The sequence below is a fragment of the Muscardinus avellanarius genome (assembly GCF_963383645.1).
Source record: "Muscardinus avellanarius genome assembly, chromosome: 1".
Lineage (NCBI taxonomy): Eukaryota > Metazoa > Chordata > Mammalia > Rodentia > Gliridae > Muscardinus > Muscardinus avellanarius.
The window spans coordinates 209,008,357-209,029,094 of NC_137786.1; the positions used below are offsets into that span (position 1 = coordinate 209,008,357).

The window sequence follows — 20,738 nt, forward strand, 5'->3', positions numbered from 1 at the left end:
CATCCTTGTCAATACCATTGGTTCTCTGACTCCTGACAAAGCCATCCTGTAGGGTTCTGGTCACACACATACCCCAGCTCCTCTCATGTTTCATGCTCAACATGTCAGCTCTGAGTCCATGAGGCTTTCTAAAACATCTCACAGGCTACCCAACAGCAGATGTCTTTATGAACAAAATATTCTCTCAAGAGGAGACTTACCCTGAAAGAACTGATTTGTAAGTAAGGATACTGAGTTAGGACACTAGCATAGCTGTTCTCTTTCCTGAAGAACATGTCCCAGGCCTGAAGCTTCCTTGGGCTTTTCCCAGTGTGCAGGCTGGCCAAGTTTGAGGACCATTTCCCTAGACATTAAGAAGTGTGAAGAAAACCTTCTGTCATGTTGTTAAACCCTTATCTTTCCTGCTATTTTACATTCTCCTGGTGTGCCCACAGTCAGACCACCTCATAAATCATCAGGGTAGTCTCCCAGGCCAGCCCTTTGTTGCTGAGATTATAAATAACAAGTAGAATGTATCTTTACATAAAGCCCAAAAGCATTGATCTTCATAAACTAAGAGATCAGTTCTTTTCCAAGAAGCAATCACCCTCTAAAGATGTCCAGAAAAAAGCAGAGATGGGCTACTTGGGGATGCCATTCAATTTTCTTTATTTTTATTTTTACTTTTTCTGGGTCAAGAAATTTATAGAATGGAGAGAAAATGTTTTCAAGGCTCTTTGCCAAGGAAGACCAGATATCGAGTTCCCCTGGGGAGCACATTTGAGCCAGGGCCAAATGGTCTAGAGAGAGCCAAGGGTTTCCCTCATTCAGCTTCTGGGGAAAGCATGGAGAATGCTGATTGAAGGCAGAAGATGAAGTGTTGGGGTTAACGGGTATAGAATGTAGGAACCTTTGTTAACCCAAGAATTTTGGTCTCCTGGACTATTATCAGCATCAGTCAGATAGGAAAAAGCCTATGCTCAGAACATTACTTCCCTGTACTTGTTTGTAAAATCAGTGACAAGTCTCCACTCAGAGGCTGGGGCTCCTGAGTTTCTGCTCTTCCATAGCAATATATCAATTTCACTAAAAATGACATTGCATGGAAAAGATAAGGCAAATGCCCAGGGTCCAAGAATACCACTCAAAGTTTCTGAGATGAAGCAAACAATCAAAGCCACAAGCTTAAGTGTGTAAAGAGGCTCTAAAGAGCTGGGCACACACGGTGTACACATCTATAATCTCAGTGCTTAGGAGGCTGAGACAGAAGGACTGCACAATACTCAGCAACTCAGCAAGGTCCCCTGCAACTTACTGAGATACTGTTTCCAAAATTTTAAAAATTAAGTTAAGTGTATATTGCCGAAGTGAAGCTCAGAGGTAGAGTGAATGTTCCTGGGCTCAATCCTTAGAACTCTTCAAAAAGAAGTTAAAGAATTTGCTGAATCCAAATAATGCCCAGTAATTGCTGGCTCTGTTTCTAAGCTAGAAGGCCATGACCATTGATCATGACACAGGGAACAGTTTCTATGCCGCCCTTAAATGCTCATATCCTCAGCTCTGTTCACTGTCTTTAAGGCCACTATTCATCAAGAACTGGCTACTGTGAGTCTTTTTCTTATTGTTGTATCATCCATTCTAGCCTGTATCTGCTACAAACCTCAGCTCTTGTGAGCCTAAGGGTCACACCAAAATGCCCCTGCCAGAGCCGCTCTTCATCCACAACCACAAGCTCATCCGCAGCACTCTACCTGCCCAGAACTCAGCCGGTGGGCCACCTGTGTCAGACTCACCTGAGCTGTCTGTTAACAATGTGCAGTCCTGCTCATGCTCCCTGGCTTACCGTCTAGAGCTGGCCTTGGGGCTTAGATATTTCAAAATATTCTCCCCAAGTGATTTTAATGTCTTTGGAACCAGACTTTTGAATAACAAAACTCTCTTATGTAAATGATGAACTGAAGATATTACTTGGCTAACCTTTGGGAACCATTTACCATTAGTTCCAATTTACTCAAGACCTTTAAGGTCTTAACCCACTAACCACTGAAATACTAAATTTGGAACTTTCATATCTGGGACAGATGGTAGGACAGATATTTGGTGTGGAGGGAGAGCGGGGGACTTTCTCAGTCCTGCCCTAAAACCACTCTGGTTCTGTCTTATGGTTTCAAATAGCAATACCAGTTGGGATGGATCTCAGAAGAACTCAGAATGAGAAGAGACTTTCAATAAAGCATTAAACACACATGGCAAGAGTTGCATCAAAGCACTGCCTGTACTCGGGCTCTGGAAGTAAGCTAGTCTCCATTTTTCCCAATTCATGAAGGATAGGTATTCTGGCTACGCAAAGAGAGATTTTCATTGAGAGTTACTTCATGTAGATTAGAATTTTTACCAGAATAGGGTGAGAATCAGCTCACACAGGCTCTGGGCTACTACCCCAGGGACTTAGTTTCAGTAAATTGAATCCATCCCATTACATGACCTATAGGGTCCTCAGGGAGCTGCGACCTGTCCACCTCTCCATCTTCCTCGCTTCTACCCTCTCTTACCAACCAACCACACTTTGGCCACCCCAGGCCTTTGCTCTGAACATCTAAACTTTTGCTTACTATTTCCTCTCCCCAGGGCATTTCCCTTGTTTCTTCACCAAGGGGCTCCCACTCTTCAGTCTTCAATATGTTATCTACCCAGAGGCCGCTGCCTGGGCATCGCTGCCATGCCATCGCTCTCTACTTTGGTGCGCAGCTTTCTTGTCTCTGTAGCACTTGTTAGTATCTGAATTCATATTTGCTTCCTTTTGCCTTTCCTTCTATTTTTGCTAGAATGTAAGCTTTACGAGGGTGAATCTTACTCACCACCATAGTACCGGGACTAAAATCATTATCAGTACAGACTAGAATGCTTATTGATTGCAAGAATGAATGAGTTTACAATGATTCTACATTTGGCCACACTTTCCTCAACCTTCTAGGCTCATCTATATATTTCCTTATAAAACCCAGTTTTAGAAAAAAAAAAAAAAAAAACCCCTGCTGAGTCAGTTTGGCAAAAATCCCCAGGCTTGCTATCTGATCAGCCTCCATTTCTGATGAGGTTCCTTATTTTCTACCATCCCCCAAGTGATATCTGATCATCCTAGCCTATCTTTAGAATCCTGTTAGGTTGGTTTAACCCACCACTCACTCACACTGGTCCTGAATAAAGGCATCCCTACTTGTCCAACAAGTGTCATTGAATAATTTTTTGCTTTAACAGTGTGAGTGAGTGGTGGGGGCTAACTAGTAGAAAGACTTGGAAGGATAATTGGCTTTTACTTTCCACTCCATGACTTTGTTGTGGGAGATTATGAAAAAGTTTAATTTCTACTTAAGTTTTACAGGTTCTGAAAAATAGGTTTAAAGAACTTTGCAAAAAAAAAAGAGGATATGAAAATCAAGGGTTTTGAGGCTTCTTAAAGAATTCCTGAGCCGGGCGTGGTGGCGCACGCTTGTAATCCCGGTGCTTGGGAGGCGGAGACAGGAGGATCGCGCAGGTTCGAAGCCAGCCGCGCTGGCGTAAGAGACCCTGTTTCAAAAATATAAAAAATAGGTCTGGGAGTGTAGCCCGGAGGTAGAAGGGCTTCCAGGAACCCCAGTACCACCAAAAAAAAAAAAAAAAAAAAAAAAAAGAATTCCTGAACACAAAAATACGCAGGGTATGCATTCAATTGTTCTATTACTGTGAATCACCATCTCATTTTCTTTCTCACAGAACCCAATGGCATGGATTCTATAATCATCTCATTTTAAAGATTAAGAAAGTGGGGTTTAGAGTGTGTCACACAGCTTGTAACAGGAAGATCTTAGAGTCAATCTAATCTGAAGTCAGAAAGCCACACTTCTGTATGGCTCTACAGCACTTGAGCAAGTCAACCTTTGAATTTAGTTTTCTTATCTGAAACTAACAAAAGCATCTACTGATATTAGATACCATTGTGAGAAATAGGTGAGTTAACGCATGTAAAACAGAGTAATATTAAGCATATGGCAGGAATTTGGTAAATCTTAGCTATGCTTTAATAATAATAATCTCAAAAATTACAACAGCACTGAATTTAATAGTTCTGTTATAATTTAGTAATAATAAGTACTGTAACTAGTTTCTAGGTGTTATATTTTGCTATTGTCATTCCTCTGACTACTGCATGGAGAAGAATGCAAAGGAACTCTATTTCAGCTCTGAGGGGTCAGTTGGAACATGGCTGGCTATCTTCCCAGGACCTTTTCACACACATCATTATCAAATGATGATGCTGAAGAGGTGGCTAGAGAATGAGAGGAATGTCCGGAATTGGCATCTCTTGTCATGTAGCACCCTCCTGGCTCTCTGCCTAGATGAGGTAACCAAACAGCTGTCAGGAATCACTCCGTAGCTCTCTTTCCTGCCTCACAACAGAATATGGTGATAAGTCTCTAAGTTCTCATTCCTGCCTCCTCATCTCCTGGGAGATGATGCTAAGCCTTTAAGAGTCTTTGTTTTAATTATTGGAAAACTTCCTAATCCATACCGCCCTACATCTCTGGAGAGAAAAGAGGCTACACTGTATCCTATTGCCTCATCAGATTTTTTTTTAAGAATTCTTTTCCTACAAAGGCTTAGGAAAGATGACATTAGTATGGATGAAGGAAGGAACTTTCATATATTACGCATGCCATTGGCATCATATACAGAAATATAAACTATATCTTTAGAGCAAAGAGGTACATTCAGCTAGGAATTCTAGAAAACAAGGGCAGATCCTAATACTTAAGCAAGAGGCCTTTTCTGCTTTATGGATTTATATATTATTAGTCATTCAATTCTCAGCAGATTCGGGTGGATCTGAAGAACTTAAAAGATACTCTGAATACATTACCACATCACATCATATTAAATCTTCACACAGAAGAAATATTCAGAAATCTAACATTGCCTGAGATGGTGAAGAATTAGCACCATTAACAGAAAAGAACACACTATCTTACTGGCATCTTTCTTGTGTTTTAAAAATACATTAAAGCAATGATCTGAACACACTAGTGCTATTAAATTTGGTTCATGAAATCATGAGGAATATTTTCTTGATCTGAAAGCTTGAAGCCCTCAATCAGCCCTTAGTAAGAATTGGCCACAAATATGTCGCCGTGTTTGGTTCAGTGGAGATACAAATAAGCCAAGAGGAGATTTTTGCTTTTGTGAGGTGAGGAAAGAAGTTAAGGGAAGGGGAAGAGAAAAAGAAGCTAGAATTTCAAGGGAAGTCACCTAGGAAAAGCCAGAAAGGATCAGGGCAGGACCAGGGAGAAGGAACACACGGAGATGGGAACTATGTACCTCGGAATGCCTGTGGAAAATCAAATACCAGTGAGGCCTGCCCAAATAATGACTTTATTTTTCTTCTAGGAAGAGATGGGGTCTGAAAACTAACACATGTGAAAAACTTTCTGTCTAATAGAGAAAAGAAACTAAAAAGCTCCAAGGCCTGAAGGGAGCCCAGCTTTCTTATGGAGTGCAAACTCATGCTATCCCAGACTAGATTTCAGAGAAGCTGACTATAAACACACAGGCAATGAAGTAGAGACAATATTGCTAGACAACTGAAACAAGAAAACCCACCCACTTACGCATCAAGGATGTTGACACCTTTATGCACTTCCACTTCTGTATAATCAATCTCCCTTCCTTGGCTAACCAGTCCCTGGCTAACTATCAAACTCTGCTAATATAACAAGAAAGGAGCCAGCAGCAATGTGTAAAAACAAATGGGCACTGAATATGAATTTTCTTTTCATGTGCCATGGAATACTATTCTCTTTTGATTGTCTTTTTAAATCATGGCAATAGACTGAATGTTTGAGACCCCCCCAATCATATGATGCAATTCTGTCTATATGATGCTAATGGTAGGTGAGACCTTAGGGAGGTGATTAGGTTATAAGGGGGGAGCCCTAATGAATGGGTTTAGTATCTGCTATAATTCAAATGTTTGTGTCCTCCCAACATTTTTTTGTAAAATTAAATCCCCAGTGAAGCAGTACTGGGAGGTGAGTCATCTAGGAGTTGAACCTTCAAAACAGGGATTAGTATCCTTTTAAAAAATAACTTGAGGGTGGCTGTTTATAGTTTTTATATGTAGATGAAGTAATCTATGAGGACCAAGTCCTCACCAGACACCAAACTTTCTAATGTTTGACCTTAGACTTCCCAGACCATAGAACTATGAGTAGTCAATTTCCACTGTTTACAATTTACCCTATGACATTTTGTTATAGCAGCTAGAGCAGACTAAATAATGATCTTGTAAGAGACTCACAGAACCAGAGCTCTCTTTTCACCAAGGGATGATACAGTAAGAAGTTGGTCATCTGCAACCCATAAAAAATTCCTCATCAGAACCAACCATGCTAGTACCCTGCTCTCACACTTCCAGCCTCCAGCCTAAGTTGCCCAGTCTCTGGTACTTTATTACAGCAGCCTGAACTAAGACAGACATTAAAAAGAGTAAAACCTATTCTTAGCTCCAGGACATACGAAATTGGTGATGGTTCAGTTGTGGGGCTATCATTTGCTGACTCTGGCTCTAGGAGAAGTTAAAAAAAAAAAAAAAGGATTTCCATTCCTTTCTCCAAGTCTTTCTAGAGAGCTATCAGACATCCCATGCCCACTCCTTCCTGCTGGGAGGGGACCAGTATCCTCTGGGGATCCTCAGGCCTTTGCAACATCCCACAATGAAGTAAGAACAGGTGCACTTACCACATGATCATGATCACTAGCTTCATTACAATTTCATTCAGAATGTTGAAGAACTCCACCATCAGCTTGGCCTGCTCTCCCATCTTTCCCATGGCGATGCCAAAAGCAATGAAGAACCCAATCAAACCTGTGGGTGAAACACAGACACAGAGGACAAATTACCAAAAAAAAAATTGCTTCTTTTCTCTCATTCTTTACCATTCCTGATGATGGGAGCCACACTGTCATTGCCAGTTACCCTCTGAATTAAAAAAAAAATCATATTTCACACTGAAAGAATTTTTCTCCTGGATAATTATGGCTTTCCTTAATAATTTTAATATGAGCAGGTTAAACTACAAATAGTTTAAGTGTTAATTCCTTGAAGAAAACTAATTCATTTTCACTCGATTGAAAGGTGTTCTCTTTTCTCCTTCTCATTTACAAAATCATGCCAAATCATGTGTAAGCAGATTCCATTATTACCCAGATTAACAAAGAAAGGCTTATTGGGACTTGGGGATTATCATACTCACTTTGGAGCCAATATTGAAACAACAGACAAGTAGACAATAAAATCTTCACTAGGGCTTTGTCTATATTATTTTGGTGTTTATCTTCAATTAATACATGGCTGGTATGTTTCACTCTTGGAAAATCCTAGATATAAAATTATTTCCCTACTGCTATACGTTTAACACAAGAAAGAGGAAGGATGGTGAAAATTCAAGTAGAAAGCAAAAGGAAATCCAATTAATCTTGTTTGAATTTAATCTGATGTTTACATTCTAGTTTGTTATCATTCTTTTCAGGATTACATGGTCAGAACACTTTCTTATCTGACTTTTTCAGGATAATAAAGATAGATTTCACAGATTTTGCCAGTTTCAAGCCCCTCTGCCCTCTTCTTCCTTCACTTGTCTTCCTAGTTCATCTCTATCCTCAGGCCTCTAGGATCAATATTAACCCCAGGCAGGAATGATTTGAGGAGCTGGGTTCCTGCCTTCTTCATGTCAACATCAAATTGCACTAAATTCTAGACTGAGTCCAACACCCAGCCTTGAAGTTCTCACTAAGTTGCTGAACTTGTGATCCTCTTGTCTCAACTTCCCAAGTACTCAAATTATAGGGGTGTGCCTATAATCTATGTGTAGTAAGGCTCTTGGGTCTTATTTCTATGTTAGCTTTGCCTCGTTGCCTGTGCCTGGAGTCTGGAACTCTGCTCTGTAGTTTAGTTCTGCCAAGACTAACCCTGGATTTTCTCTTCCCACATAATCCTCCCCCCCAATCACGTCAATTAGTCTTTTCCACCCCCGCCCCTCAGTATCTCACCCAACTAGTGGAAGGAAGGCACACTGTGTGGCTAATGAACATCCTCAGTGCCTCCTGGAAGCTGTTTGGATTTGTGGTTGCCTGTTATCCTATGCGCCACAATGTCTGACCCATTATACTCAGTCTTGGGGCCCCAATTTTTACTACTTACAGAGAACTATAAATCAGTATTGCTATACCCTTGACTCTAGGTCTTTGCTTGTCGTCCTGGATTTTTCTTTAACCCTGAAGTATATGGGACATATTCTCATCCCCTTCCCTCCATCCTCTTTCCCACCCCTACCCTTCCTGGTTCATCTGGCCTTACTTCTAGTCTCTCCCTAGTATATCCAATTTCCATTTTGGCATCATGACCTTTGTTGGGTAAATTATAGCATCATAATCTGCTTTTCTTAGAGGGAAACTCCTTTTCTCTGAACCTTTAACTTTGCCGTTTTCCTCATCACCCACACTACTAACCTCTCCACACCAAGCACATCTCTATCTAGAGTGTTTAACTACCCTTTGCAGGATCCCTTCTCTGCTCGGAAAAAACAGTCCAGCCTTTGCACTCCTGATTGCTGATATTTGTTGACTTAATATCTTCCCTTCTAGTTCCTGGCCAGCAGGCTTGACAAGTGACTTCACAGTGAGTTATTGCCCCAGGAAAGACAAGGAATTAATGAAGATCAGATCCAGGACAGAGAAAATTAAATCTGTAGTAATGTATAAAATAAGTTTCAGGTTATTCCTAAACCCTTCTCTGAAGCAGCTTGCTGAGTGAAAAATAACAAATCTTTGAGTATTCTGGCTAAGACTATTCATATTATTTTGTTAATGACATTTAAAAGTTCCAAGAGAAAATACAAAAGGTCTCAAGGTCCCAAAGAATTGGAATAAAAAAAGCTCCGTTCAGGGTCAGTTGCATCCATATCTATGTATACTGAAGATAGGTTTTGTTTTTGCTTTTGTGTTTTGTGGTACTGGGGTTTGAATCCAGAGGCATTCCATCCCCAGCCCTATTTTATGTTTTGTTTTGAAACAGGGTCTTACTAAATTGCTGAGGCTGGCTGAAAACCTGCAACCCTCCTGTCTCAGCTCCTCAAGTACCAGGATTACAAGTGTGAACCACCATGCCCAGCAGAAGATAGTTTTTTAAAAAAAGTGCTTGGTTTGATTTAAGCAGTTGGGATTAGGATAGAACTCAGAATGGGTTCTGGAAGTTTTGAGGAAGAAGTGGGCAGCAGAGCAGGGCTGTATCTCCATTTATTGAACTGCTTAATCCTCGGGACTTTCCAAAGCCAAAGGGCAGTAAGAAAAAAAAAAAAAAAAAAAAAAAAACTAAACACAAAAAGCTACCATCTCCACCCTTAAAGGATCATGGAAAGACCCTTATGGCAGCCATGATTGGTAAATAGGAAATTTCTAAATAATCAAACTTCCTATGGCTTCCCAGAGCCCTGATATGCCCTTGGATGGAAATCTACATTCAGTCTGTCATCTCCCATGGCAAACATTGCATAATTGAAATAACTCACTGGAACCGGGGTGTTTCACTTGAACAAAGCAGTCTTAGAATCGGTCATGGGGTTAAGAGAGTTGTAAGTTGTGTTGAAACTCCCCAGTGCCCCTGAAGGTCATGTGACTTTCTAGAATGCACCAAGGCACTGGGTAGGACCAGGAAGGAGAATGATTCACCTCAAAGTCTTGGCCCCATTACACAGGGCCTCAGCCTCCTCCAAAGTGTGGGGGGCACTGTGACAAAGAGGGTTGGGTCAGAGGAACCAGGGGGCGTTGGGAAGGTCCAGAAAGGGTCAGAGATATCTGGGGAGTGGGAGAAAAGAGTTAACTGCAAAACCTCCTTCTCAGAGGAACCCTCCCACTTTCTCCTCCCTCTTCCACCTCTCAATCCCACTAATTATCAACTCTGTTTATTGATCTTCCATTGCCTGGCAACCTAGTTGGCTTATCCCTCCACTCCTTCTCTTTACTCAACCTGCTTCTTGCCAGGCCAAACAGAAAAAGATCCCCCTTGCGATTCTCAGGGACTGGGGACCAGAAGATTTTGCTCTCACTATCTCTTTCTCTTTACAGTCTGGATGGCTAAGGAATAGGGCTACCAAACTTAGAATAAACAAACAAAAAGGACACCCAGGTTTTTTTGTTTTTTGTTTTTTTGTTTTTTGTTTTAGTACTGGGGATGGAACCCAGGGACATTCTACCTCCGAGCTACACCTCCAGCACTATTTTTTATTCTTTATATTGAAACAGGGTCTCACTGAGTTGCAAAGAGCCTCACTAACTAGCTGAGGCTGTCTGCGAACGGCGATCCTTCTGTCTCGGCCTCCTTAATGCTGAGATTACAAGTGTGAACCACCATGCCAGCTATTCAGTTAATTTTAAATTTCAGATATGCAATGAATCATTTTTATATCCCATGCAATATTTGGGACATATTTACATTAAAATGATATTTTTCTTTATCTAAAATTCAAATTTAACTAGATATCCTGTCTTTTATCTGGCAGCCCAACAGAGTCATTTGAACTCCTAGATGGCAAAGGGAAGGGACCACTGAGCAATCTTGCTTGGAAATCCAGAGTCCCCAATCCCCCCATCTTATAAACAAATATCCCTCTGCCTTATCTCAGGACTCCATTCTAGTGGTGAGTGGGGTTACGGAGGAGAGTGGACCCTCATAATGCGAACGAGTGGGAGTATACTGGGCAAATCAGAGCCGCTGACATGGCAGAGATCTCGTCTTGTGGGGGTGTTTCTGATTGCGCCTCTCAGCTCTCTGTCTCCTTTAGTAATGATCATAGTTCATCTGAAGAGAGTGCATAGCACATGCTGTTGTGCTCATTTAATGCTCATGGTGATCTACAAAGGAGATGATGATCCTATCTCCATTTTGTAAGCAAGCCTCTGAGGATTAGAGCAACTCGCCCAAGGTCAGCTAACCAGTGAGCACACCACAAAGGCTCCAAATCCAGGTCTGCCCAGCTGCAGAGAACCTCTGGACTGGAATGTCAGAAAGGCACCAGGGTGGGGGAAAGGATTCACTGGAGTCCTAGAAAGTTAAACAAGATAATCCGCAAGGCCCCTCTGGCCCCGGCTCCGACACTTCTACATGACTGGTGGCCTCACGCTTGCTTACAGACTGGGAGAGGTGGGATGAGTCAACACCACATCGGGCATGGTGCTGGCACGTAGGGGCTGCTGAGCCACACTTCAGCAGTGAAAGAAATGGATGTGCTGCTTGATAACATGTAGATTCAGATGACTTGCCAGTACCACACAGAGTCAGGGAACGTGCCCAAGGAATATTGGCCTCTCCTGTTCTCATACACCCCACCTCTGGCTGCTAGGAGCCCTGGGGTCACTTCTCTGCCAGTTCCCCTTCTTCTTCCTTAATGGCTCTGAGGCCCAGTGGCCCTCACATCACTCCCCAGAGAGAGCCTCCTGCTCCACCTAGAGGACAACAGGGTTAGTTTTCTAGAACAGGTTAAGGAGGCTCAGGTGCTGCGAGGGCCCCTGAGTGGCAGGAATGGCTGTGGCCAGGGACAGAGACCCCCCGCCCAGGGCCATGAAATCTGCCCACCTAAAACATTCATCCCGTCCTTGAACTCCAAGCCCTTCTTAATGATCATCTTCGTTTCCTCGGGAGCCTCTGTCGCGGTCTCATTCAACAGGGAGATGACAGCATTGGTTGCGTTGTCATCGTCAGACTGAGGTGCCTCCAGGACCTTCTTCGTCACTGTCTGAATCTAGCAGAATGAAAAATATAAAAAACATAAAGATGAAGTTTGGTCTAAAAGGTCAACAAAAAGCCTGACCACTCCTGTATTTTAAGGGTCCCCACATGCTAAAAGTAATTAAGAAGTACCCAAAGCAGTGTTATAAAAATTGGGGAATACTGGATATGTCTGCATTTAACAAAGTGAAATTTTATTATATGCATGCCATGGGCTGTGAGTGCCCTCATCTCAAGATGATAAAAGAGTTTATAAAATCAGCTTGTGCTGTATTCCAAGCGGCGTGACCCAATAACGGCATCCAACCTGAGAGTGGATTTCGTGTTCTTTCATTCCCATGATTGGACTTTTGCGCCTCAGGGACAGTATCAAATATCCAACTTGGGTGCTTTCCATAATTGTGAGACCCAGCGTAACAGTCCTCCCTGCCTACCATCAGGCTCATCACAAGCCAGCTCTCACTTTGGGCTCCTTCCAGAGCCAGGTTCTGTTGGGCATCTCCATCTTGGCACCAGGTGTGACAGATGCCTGCAGCCACCATGGTTAGGAACATTTGTTCATATTTTGGATACAAATGCAAGATGGGAAAATACCTATTTTTCTAGTCAGTGGGGCCAACCAACCCTTGCTCAAAGTTCCCCAGGCATCTCTCTGCAAATGGCTCCCAAGGAACCTCTCATGCTATTCTTCGACACCCGTGGCAGTGGTCCGATTTTTAAAGGTGTCAGGCATCCTGCATGCAGACTGTTGTGAAAATTCATATCTGAGCCCCAGAAACTACCACCTCCAAGGGCATTAAAATAGAACTCATGCAGAATCCTAGAATGTCAATGCTGGCATCTATGAGGTGACAGATGGCTGAACCCTGAATAGATATGGAGGAGGATGTTTGGGGAAGTCAAGTGACTTTTAGGACGTCAGAGCAGTTGGCAAAGCTGGGACTTCAACTCAAATGGCCTGACCACATTCAAGTCCTTTCCTTCCCAGCGCTGTGTGTTAGACTAGGCAGACCCATCCTACTGTAAGTGCCCCAACAGTAAGCAGTGCTGAACTGACCAGAGGACAAATGTGGGAGAGAAGGGAAGCCAGTATTGCCTGAAGTGGGGCAGGCAGGGCCGCTCTCCCAGCCTGGCCTTGTGCACTTGGGCAGGTAGAAAGGACACTCAGGGCTGACTGTATGAGGAGAAAACGGGCCACTCACTGGCTCCTTGGTCCAGGCCAGTAGCACAGAGAGAGTGTTGGAGAAATCAGCAGGGAAGCATCCATGAACAACAGAGTCATGCTCTCAGGGGCATGACCCAAGGGTCAGTGGCTACAGGGAACAGGTAGAAGGCCAGGTACTGCAGGTATTACATCTATTACAAGTATATATGTATGTGTGATTTCTTTATTTCTTTATTTATTTATTTATTGTGGTACTGGAGATTGAACCCAGGGGCATTCTACCTCTGAGTGATACCCCACCCCTATTTTTTATTTTTATTTTGAAACAAGATCATGCTAAATTGATGAGTCTCACTCCTCAAGTCATTCAGCAACGACAACTTTGCTGAGGCTGTCCTTGAACCTGAGATCCTCCTGTCTTTGCCTCCCTAATACTAGGATTACAGGCATGCACCACCACATCTGGCTCATTTATTATTTCTATAAGTGACTGACTCAAGGGTGGATTGCTATTAGTTGCTGAAGCAGTATTCAAAATGAATTATGTTTGACTCCCAAATCCAGCTTCTGAATAGCACAGGCCAGGAGCCTAAGTTGATCCAAGTTGTATATACTGCAGCACAGGCCTAGTCCTCCACCTCAGTTCTTGATTCATTGTGTCTGGTTGGATTGGACTCCATTTGAGCCCAGAGCTGGCCTCCCTGAGTCCAAGTCCCCCTTATCTCTCACCTTAAAATCTGCAAACGCCTAGCTCATCTGCTTCCCTTTCTTCTTGTCTGCTTACCATCTTAAGTAGTGACAGCTACCTATAGCTTTATTTATGTCAATAACTGACAGCTTAATTAAAAAATAGAAAACCAGTCACCTCTCTGACTCAAACCCACTTGGAATAAGAACCCCATCTGCCCTTGGCCTGCCAGGTCCTGCTGAGCTGGCTTTTCCCTTCCACGGCTCATTGCGCTCATTCCCTACCCAGTGGCCCCCCACACCAGCCTCCCTTCTCCTTTCTGAACATATTAAATACCTCCAGCCTCTGCTGGGCTGTACCTCTGCTCAAGGAGGCTCTCCCCCCAGCTTTGCTCAGGCCCAGCTCATTCTGATCCCAAGTTGTTTGAGCTCAAAGTTCTCCCCTGATTACCACTCAGCTGGCCCTCTTCCTGCCCTCATCCTGTGAAGCACGCCTGTCTTAAGTACTGCCTTAAGTCTTTTGTGTGTCCGCTTGAAGTGTGTTTGGAGCTCTCTCCCTCCTCATCCCAGAAGGCACCTAAGCCCCAGGGGGCTGAACCCTCATCTTTTTCGTTCCTGTTAGCATCTTGAGCTAGGCAACAATACTGGCAGAGGAATGTACACCGATCACGGGATTCCCTAGAAGAGATCTCACTTGGTCCCTATGGCTGGACTCGACTCAGTGCAGTCAGCCACTTGGAAGCCTCACCTTGGTTCAGTGAGGAGATCTCCCTGCTCTTCTCTCAAAAACCCAAGGCCTGACTTGGACAAGCCAGAACCTGCCGTCTTGGCTGAGGCAGCCTCCACTCTGGGGACAGCAAGCCTTCTTCTCCATAACTCTGTTTCTAAGTCTGATCAGAAAGTCCCCACCAGTCAAGAAAAGCACTTTTTAAATACTTTTTATGGGTGCATTATAGCCTCGCATCATAATGTAAGCATGGTGACAGTGACATGCATGCACCACTTGGTGGGCTTCCCCCAGCTGCCCACGCTCCTCCCCTTCCCCATACAGGGTATTGAGATTGACACTGGAATCCTCATATATGCACTTAATGTCCAAGGAAGTGTTTCCTTCATTAATCTCCCTCTCCTCCACCCCACCGCCACCCTCCTCTGGATGCTTCCCTTGCTCCACTGGGATTTCTCCTCCTTTATCTAAAGTCCCTTTTGCATCCGGATTACCCCCTAGCGCATATGAGAGAAAACATACGACCCTTCCCTTCCTGTGACTGGCTAATCTTACTTAATATAATGTTCTCCAGGTCCCTCCATTTTCCTACAAATGACATAATTTTGTTCTTCTTTCTTGCTGAGTAGAATCCCATTGTGTGTATATCCCATAATTTTTAGTCCCTTCATCTGTTGATGGACTCTTAGGTTGGTTTCATAATTTGGCTATTATACTGCTATAAACATGGATATGCATGTATCACTATAATTTTGCTTTTAGTCCCTTTGGACTAAAAGAGGTTATTTGATGCCACTTCTTGCTGTGCCTTTTGGATGCAGAGGGGTTTTTAGCACCCTCCCTCCATGAGTGGCCTGTTCTCAAGTGCTCAAGGCCCTCCTAGTCAGGCTTAAGGAATCTACATCCATCTTCACCCTGGAGTGAAGGATTCTACACTATTGTTCCTGAGATTGTTCAAACCCAAATAGACCCTGAATCTGGGCTTAGCTGGGGGACTAAAGTTCAATTCTCATGTGACTTTTGCCAGTGGAGTGCGGGACCAGGGCCAGGTGGACAGAGAATGGTGCAGCCCTCTTGCTTGGGGTGGTAGACAGCGGCCTTTGCCATGTGCAGCTATATGCAAAAACTGTCCATTGATCAGAGAGGTTGCTGAGTGTGAGTGTGGCCAACACCACAGGAACTCACTCCCAGACCAGATCAATAGCTCCCAGCACCCGTCTGCTTCTTAGCCCTGCCTTCCACAGCAAGACGAAGGGTGTGTGGACTGAGAGGACCAGATGCCAAAGGAGAGACCCAGATCTGCCTTTTCCAGGCCTCAGTGCCTTCCTCCCTACGACATCCCCGACTTCTCTTAGCTCAGCTCCCAGGAGCTACCATTCTAAAGCGCGCGCGCTCTCTCTCTCTCTCTCTCTCTCTCTCTCTCTCTCTCTCTTGTTTTTTTTTTTTTTTTTTTTTTTGGTGGTACTAGGGGTGGAACCCAGAAGCTTTCTACCTCTAGGCTATACTCCCAGACCAGTTTTCTATCTTATTTGGAAACAGGGTCTCACTAAGTTGCTGAGAGCCTCACTAAGTAGCTGAGGCTGGCTTCGAACCTGTGCGATCCTCCTGTCTCAGCTTCCCAAGCACGGGGATTACAAGCGTGCACCAGAATGCCTGGCTCTAGAGCACGCTTTTCAAAATCTTAAGAATAGACTTGGCAGGCATCTGTATCTGTTGCTCCAAAGCCAGCAATTCCCTCTTTCTAAGCTGGCCTGCCAAGGGGTCAGTTCACAACAGAGGGGCAGAGCCATTGCCTCAAATACTCATCACTGCTTTTCAAAATAGTATTTAAAATCAGAAAGCACATCACAGCAGGAGTTGGATGTTGCATTTGGGGGGCAGCTAGGAATAGTTTTTTTTTTTTTTAAGCTGTGGTCTCCTAAGTTCATTCTTTAATGACTCCCCGCAAATGGCTAAAAAAGGCTCATTGGCTGTGACTTGGTCCCTATCTCAGAACTGAGATGCATTCTAACCTAAGCTGGCCTTGGGGATAGAAGGCAGGCCAGTGAGTGTGGCCTAGGCAGCTGTCTCAGACATTCTACTCAGCAGAATCAACTGTTTTTAAAAGCCACCGGTATTTATTTATTTATTTATTTATTTAGGTGGTACTGGGATTTCTGGAAGCCCTTCTACCTCCGGGCTACACTCCCAGACCTTTTTTATTTTTGGAAACAGGGTTTCTTAAGCCAGCACAGCTGGCTTCGAACCTGCGCGATCCTCCTGTCTCCGCCTCCCAAGCTCAGGGATTACAAGTGTGCGCCACCACGCCCAGAAAAGCCACCAGTTTTTAAAAGGATGCATGCACGTGTGCAGTTGATTAAAGTACACCTTACTAATATCTTCTCTAATGCTACTTTGCAACATCCAGCAAATTCAAAGTACAAAGCTTTCTGTGAGGATATTTTCACTCTTAGGAATTTATCCTTTAGAAATAGTATGCAATTGTGAAAAGGAGAGATGGCTCTAAAGCACTGTAAAATGAAAAAGCAGGGGATAGCATGCTTTGTAGGCTACAGTACGGCTTGGGTTAATTTTTTGGGGGCGGTGGTACTGGGGTTCTTAGAAACCCTTCTACCTCCAGGCTACACTCCCAGACCTATTTTTTATATTTTTATTTGGAAATAGGGTCTCTTAAGCCAGAGAGGCTGGCTTCAAACCTGTGCGATCCTCCTGTCTCCGCCTCCCAAGCGCAGGGATTACAAGCGTGTGCCACCACGCCCGGCTTGGGTTAAATTTTTTTTTAAAGGTGATACACATATGCATATGCAGCAAAGAAAATATATGGGAGGCAACAAATTTTCAACATAAGTAGCTCCAAGGAGAGGGAGTGGCAGCTTCTAATTTTTACTTTATGAACTTCTATATTATGTAAATGTGTCACAATCAACCGGTATTATTTTCACAATTAAAAAAACACCCAAGACACCAATCTACCTTGGAGATGAATTACATATTCTGATTCTGTAGATAGTTGTATTTAAAAAAAAATGCCACACATGGTTTTGTTCTACTGCCAAGAATGAGAACCACTGGACACTTCAGGATTTGCGAGCAAGAGTGATAAAAATGTACCCATGAAAGACTCAGGGTTAAGGACAAAAAAAAAAAAGAAAAAATGGTAAAAGGAAAATAAAGGTCTCAGAAAAGATACACAGTGAGCAAGAAAAAAAAGAAGGTTTTTAAAAAATGAAACTCTAAGCCCAAGAATCTTCCCCAGATTGTATCTTACAACCCCTGAGGTCTAGAGAGAGAATCAAATATTAAGAAAATGGCTACCCAGAGTTGATCTATTGAAATGGTCTCTAAGTTATTGCCTTGATAACACAGAAGATTGGAGGAGACAGAACATGAGAACTGCGGGTTACCTGTTGGAAACAGGCTTGGACCAGGTTTTCTGGGAAGAGATTTCGAATAAGATCCAGGAAGGCATCCAGGCTGGAAACCTCGTCATTCTTCTTCCCAGGACCCAGCTGCTTCTTGAGTTTGGGGTTGCCAGGGTGGATGGCCAAGACCAGGATGACCCCCAGCACCGCAGCAATGATGGTCGTGGACATGTAGTACACCATGGCTCTAGTGCCTAAGCGGCCGCTGGCTTTAGCATCCAGACCCGACAACCCTGCGTTGAAAGGAAATCCAAAGGATTAATTATCTCTGCTTCTGCTAAGGACCCATCTCTATGTATCTATAAGCCATGGTTTCCTAGTACTGGAATGCATGAATGGTCAACTACAATTTCTACTACTAAATATCTGAACCATGCTGCAATCGACAATTCTGTTTTCCAAGGATAGCTCTGAGACTCTTGAGAGCTGAGCTGGGGAGCATCTCCTTCAGAATCTGCAAGCAGTCAGTCATGACATGATGCTTGTCAGTCTGAAACAGCAAAGTGAAATAAAGTTGAAGATATTCCCATGCTAAATTCTGAGCTTATGCCCTTTCTACTTTTGCAGTTCTAAGAAATACTTTCTGCTCTGAAGTCGTGGTGCTGGTATGTGCTAGTGTTTCTCTTATTATTTAATGTCCTTCCCTAGGACAGTACAAAGCTGGCAGATCCCTGTCATGCTCAAAATAGCTTTTGAACACATGACTGGTCACTGGAGTGGAGGGTCTGATGGTAAGTGTCTGGCGCAGCCCTGTCATCTCTCTGAGGTGCAACGGGTCCCTGTTCCTCACCGCTCAGTCTATACCAAGGGCAGTTGGAGGGAATTTCAAGCCAGTCACAAAAACTACAGTATCTATGTTTTTTTTCCAGTTGTTTCTTTAAGTCATCACTTCCTGGTTTCAGTTCTTGCTTTTACTAGACAGTGAAATTGAGCCTCTTTCTGGGATCCTTCCTTTTGCTGTGGGGGAGGAAGTCTTTGTCGCCCCCGAATCGAGCTGGCCCCTGTATGACCTACTTCTCTTGCCAACTTGCAAGCAAATTCTGTGCAGTGGAAGCCAGTTTTCCTTACCTGCTTGGCCTATATTCAACTTGTTAAAAGTTGCCTGTGGTTTGAAGGGAAGCAATTAGGATAACAGCACAGATTCACCCAACCTAGAGCTGTATGATGAGACCTGCTTAGTCCTGATCACTTGGTGCTGAGCCCTAGCCTTCTTGGTCACTGGATCACTGGTCAATTGGCTATAAACACTCGGCTTAGTCTCCGAGTCTGCTCAAGCAATACAATTTGGTAAGGAGGAAATGAGAGGATAAAACCATGGAAAGAGGGAAAAAAAACCTCTCAAAATAATTCCTTTAGTAAAAATAAGTTAGCCTGGTGTTACACATTAAGGGTAACTTTGTTCTGAAAAACTCAAAGGGCTTTCATATCCAGCATTTCTTTTATTCATAATACCCATCTCCCTCCATGCCCAATTAAATAATACAATGTCATTTTTCATTTATTACTTTTATCAGCTTCTGAATAAAACATAAATGAGAAAAGTACACATTAAAAATTTAAGACACTAGAGATATCTTCTCTTATTAAAAGTACACTTTTAATATGTGTCTGTTCCCTTTTTTTATTTTTTGTTGTTACAATGAATGATGGACCAACCAACAGATGGCAAGCTTTTGTTTTTAATTTTTGTTTTAGGATTGATTATCCCCATTTTAGAGACAGGAAAAATCAAAACTCTGAAGTAAAATGACATAGACCATCACATTTGCTCCAAGCTCAACCAATCTGAGGTTCTATAGTCAACCCCAAAGCCAGAGCCAGACTTTGGCTGGGTACCAGGTAGGTTTCTTACCTGTGATTAAACTGGAGATGATGAGAGGGAGGATGAGCATTTTGAGCATCCTCATGAGTATATCCCCTGGGAAGGCTATTAACATAACCACATCTGGATGAATGGGCGATGCCAAGCGGAGAAGCCCTCCACACACAGCCCCTAGGATGACACCTATAACAAGAGAAAAGGGAGAGTGTTTACATTTATTTATTTATTTATTTATTTATTTATTTATTACTATAAGCATATGAATAGTGCTAGGGACTTGTTCAATGATACTGAAATTTCTCATGCTTTGCTTTATTCAATAATAAATAACATGTAATAAAAACATTAGATAAACAAAGCTGATTTTGACAATCAGCAAGAGAACTTTCCATAGCTCTAACTATTCTAGCAGGCAACAGTAGGAGAGACCACAAGAGCTTTATGAGAGCCAGAGAGAATGGGCTCCAACACCTTTTAAGGTTTTGAGTACTGGAAGCATCAAGATTTTCAGTAGACGCTAGGCATGGTGGTGCACACTTGTAATCCCAGCATTTGGGAAGCTGAGACGGCTTTGGAGGCTGAGCTACTTAGGCCCTTTGCAACTCAGTGAGACCCTGTTTTGAAATAAAGAATAAAAAATAGGGCTGGGGGTGTAGCTTGGAAATAAAATGCCTCTGGGTTCCATCCCTAGTAGCAAAAAAATTTTTTTTTAATTTTAAAAAAGCCTGGAGTGGTGATGCACGCTTGTAATCCCAGCATTTGGGAGGCTGAGACAGGAGGATCTCAGTTCAAAGGCAGCCTCAGCTATTTAGCGAGGCCCTCTGCAACTCAGTGAGATCCTGTTTCAAAATAAAAGAATAAAAAATAGGGCTAGGGGTGTAGCTCAGAGGTAGAATGTCCTTGAGTTCCATCCCCAGTACTGCAAGAAAGAGAGAAAGAAAGAAAGAAAGAAAGAAAGAAAGAAAGAAAGAAAGGAAGGAAGGAAGGAAGGAGAAGGGGAAGGGGAAGGGGAAGGGGAAGGGGAAGGGGAAGGAGGAGGAGGAGAAGAAGAAGAAGAAGAAGAAGAAGAAGAAGAAGGAGGAGGAGGAGGAGGAGGAGGAGGAGGAGGAGGAGAAGGAGAA

The 20,738-nt window shown here is 43.2% G+C and overlaps 1 protein-coding gene across 1 annotated transcript in view; it reads right to left on the reverse strand.

Moving 5' to 3' along the window:
* SLC1A2 (solute carrier family 1 member 2) overlaps nucleotides 1-20,738 on the reverse strand; it is a gene marked incomplete at its 3' end in the record, with an annotated part of 144,885 nt that overhangs the window by 34,725 nt on the left and 89,422 nt on the right. Inside the window, exons 3-6 of the mRNA XM_080695578.1 lie at nucleotides 19,648-19,800; nucleotides 17,778-18,028; nucleotides 11,642-11,807; nucleotides 6,751-6,877 (exon numbers count right to left, since the gene is read on the reverse strand). Coding sequence (XP_080551704.1) covers nucleotides 6,751-6,877; nucleotides 11,642-11,807; nucleotides 17,778-18,028; nucleotides 19,648-19,800 — 697 coding nt within the window. The remainder of the gene's footprint in view (nucleotides 1-6,750; nucleotides 6,878-11,641; nucleotides 11,808-17,777; nucleotides 18,029-19,647; nucleotides 19,801-20,738) is intronic.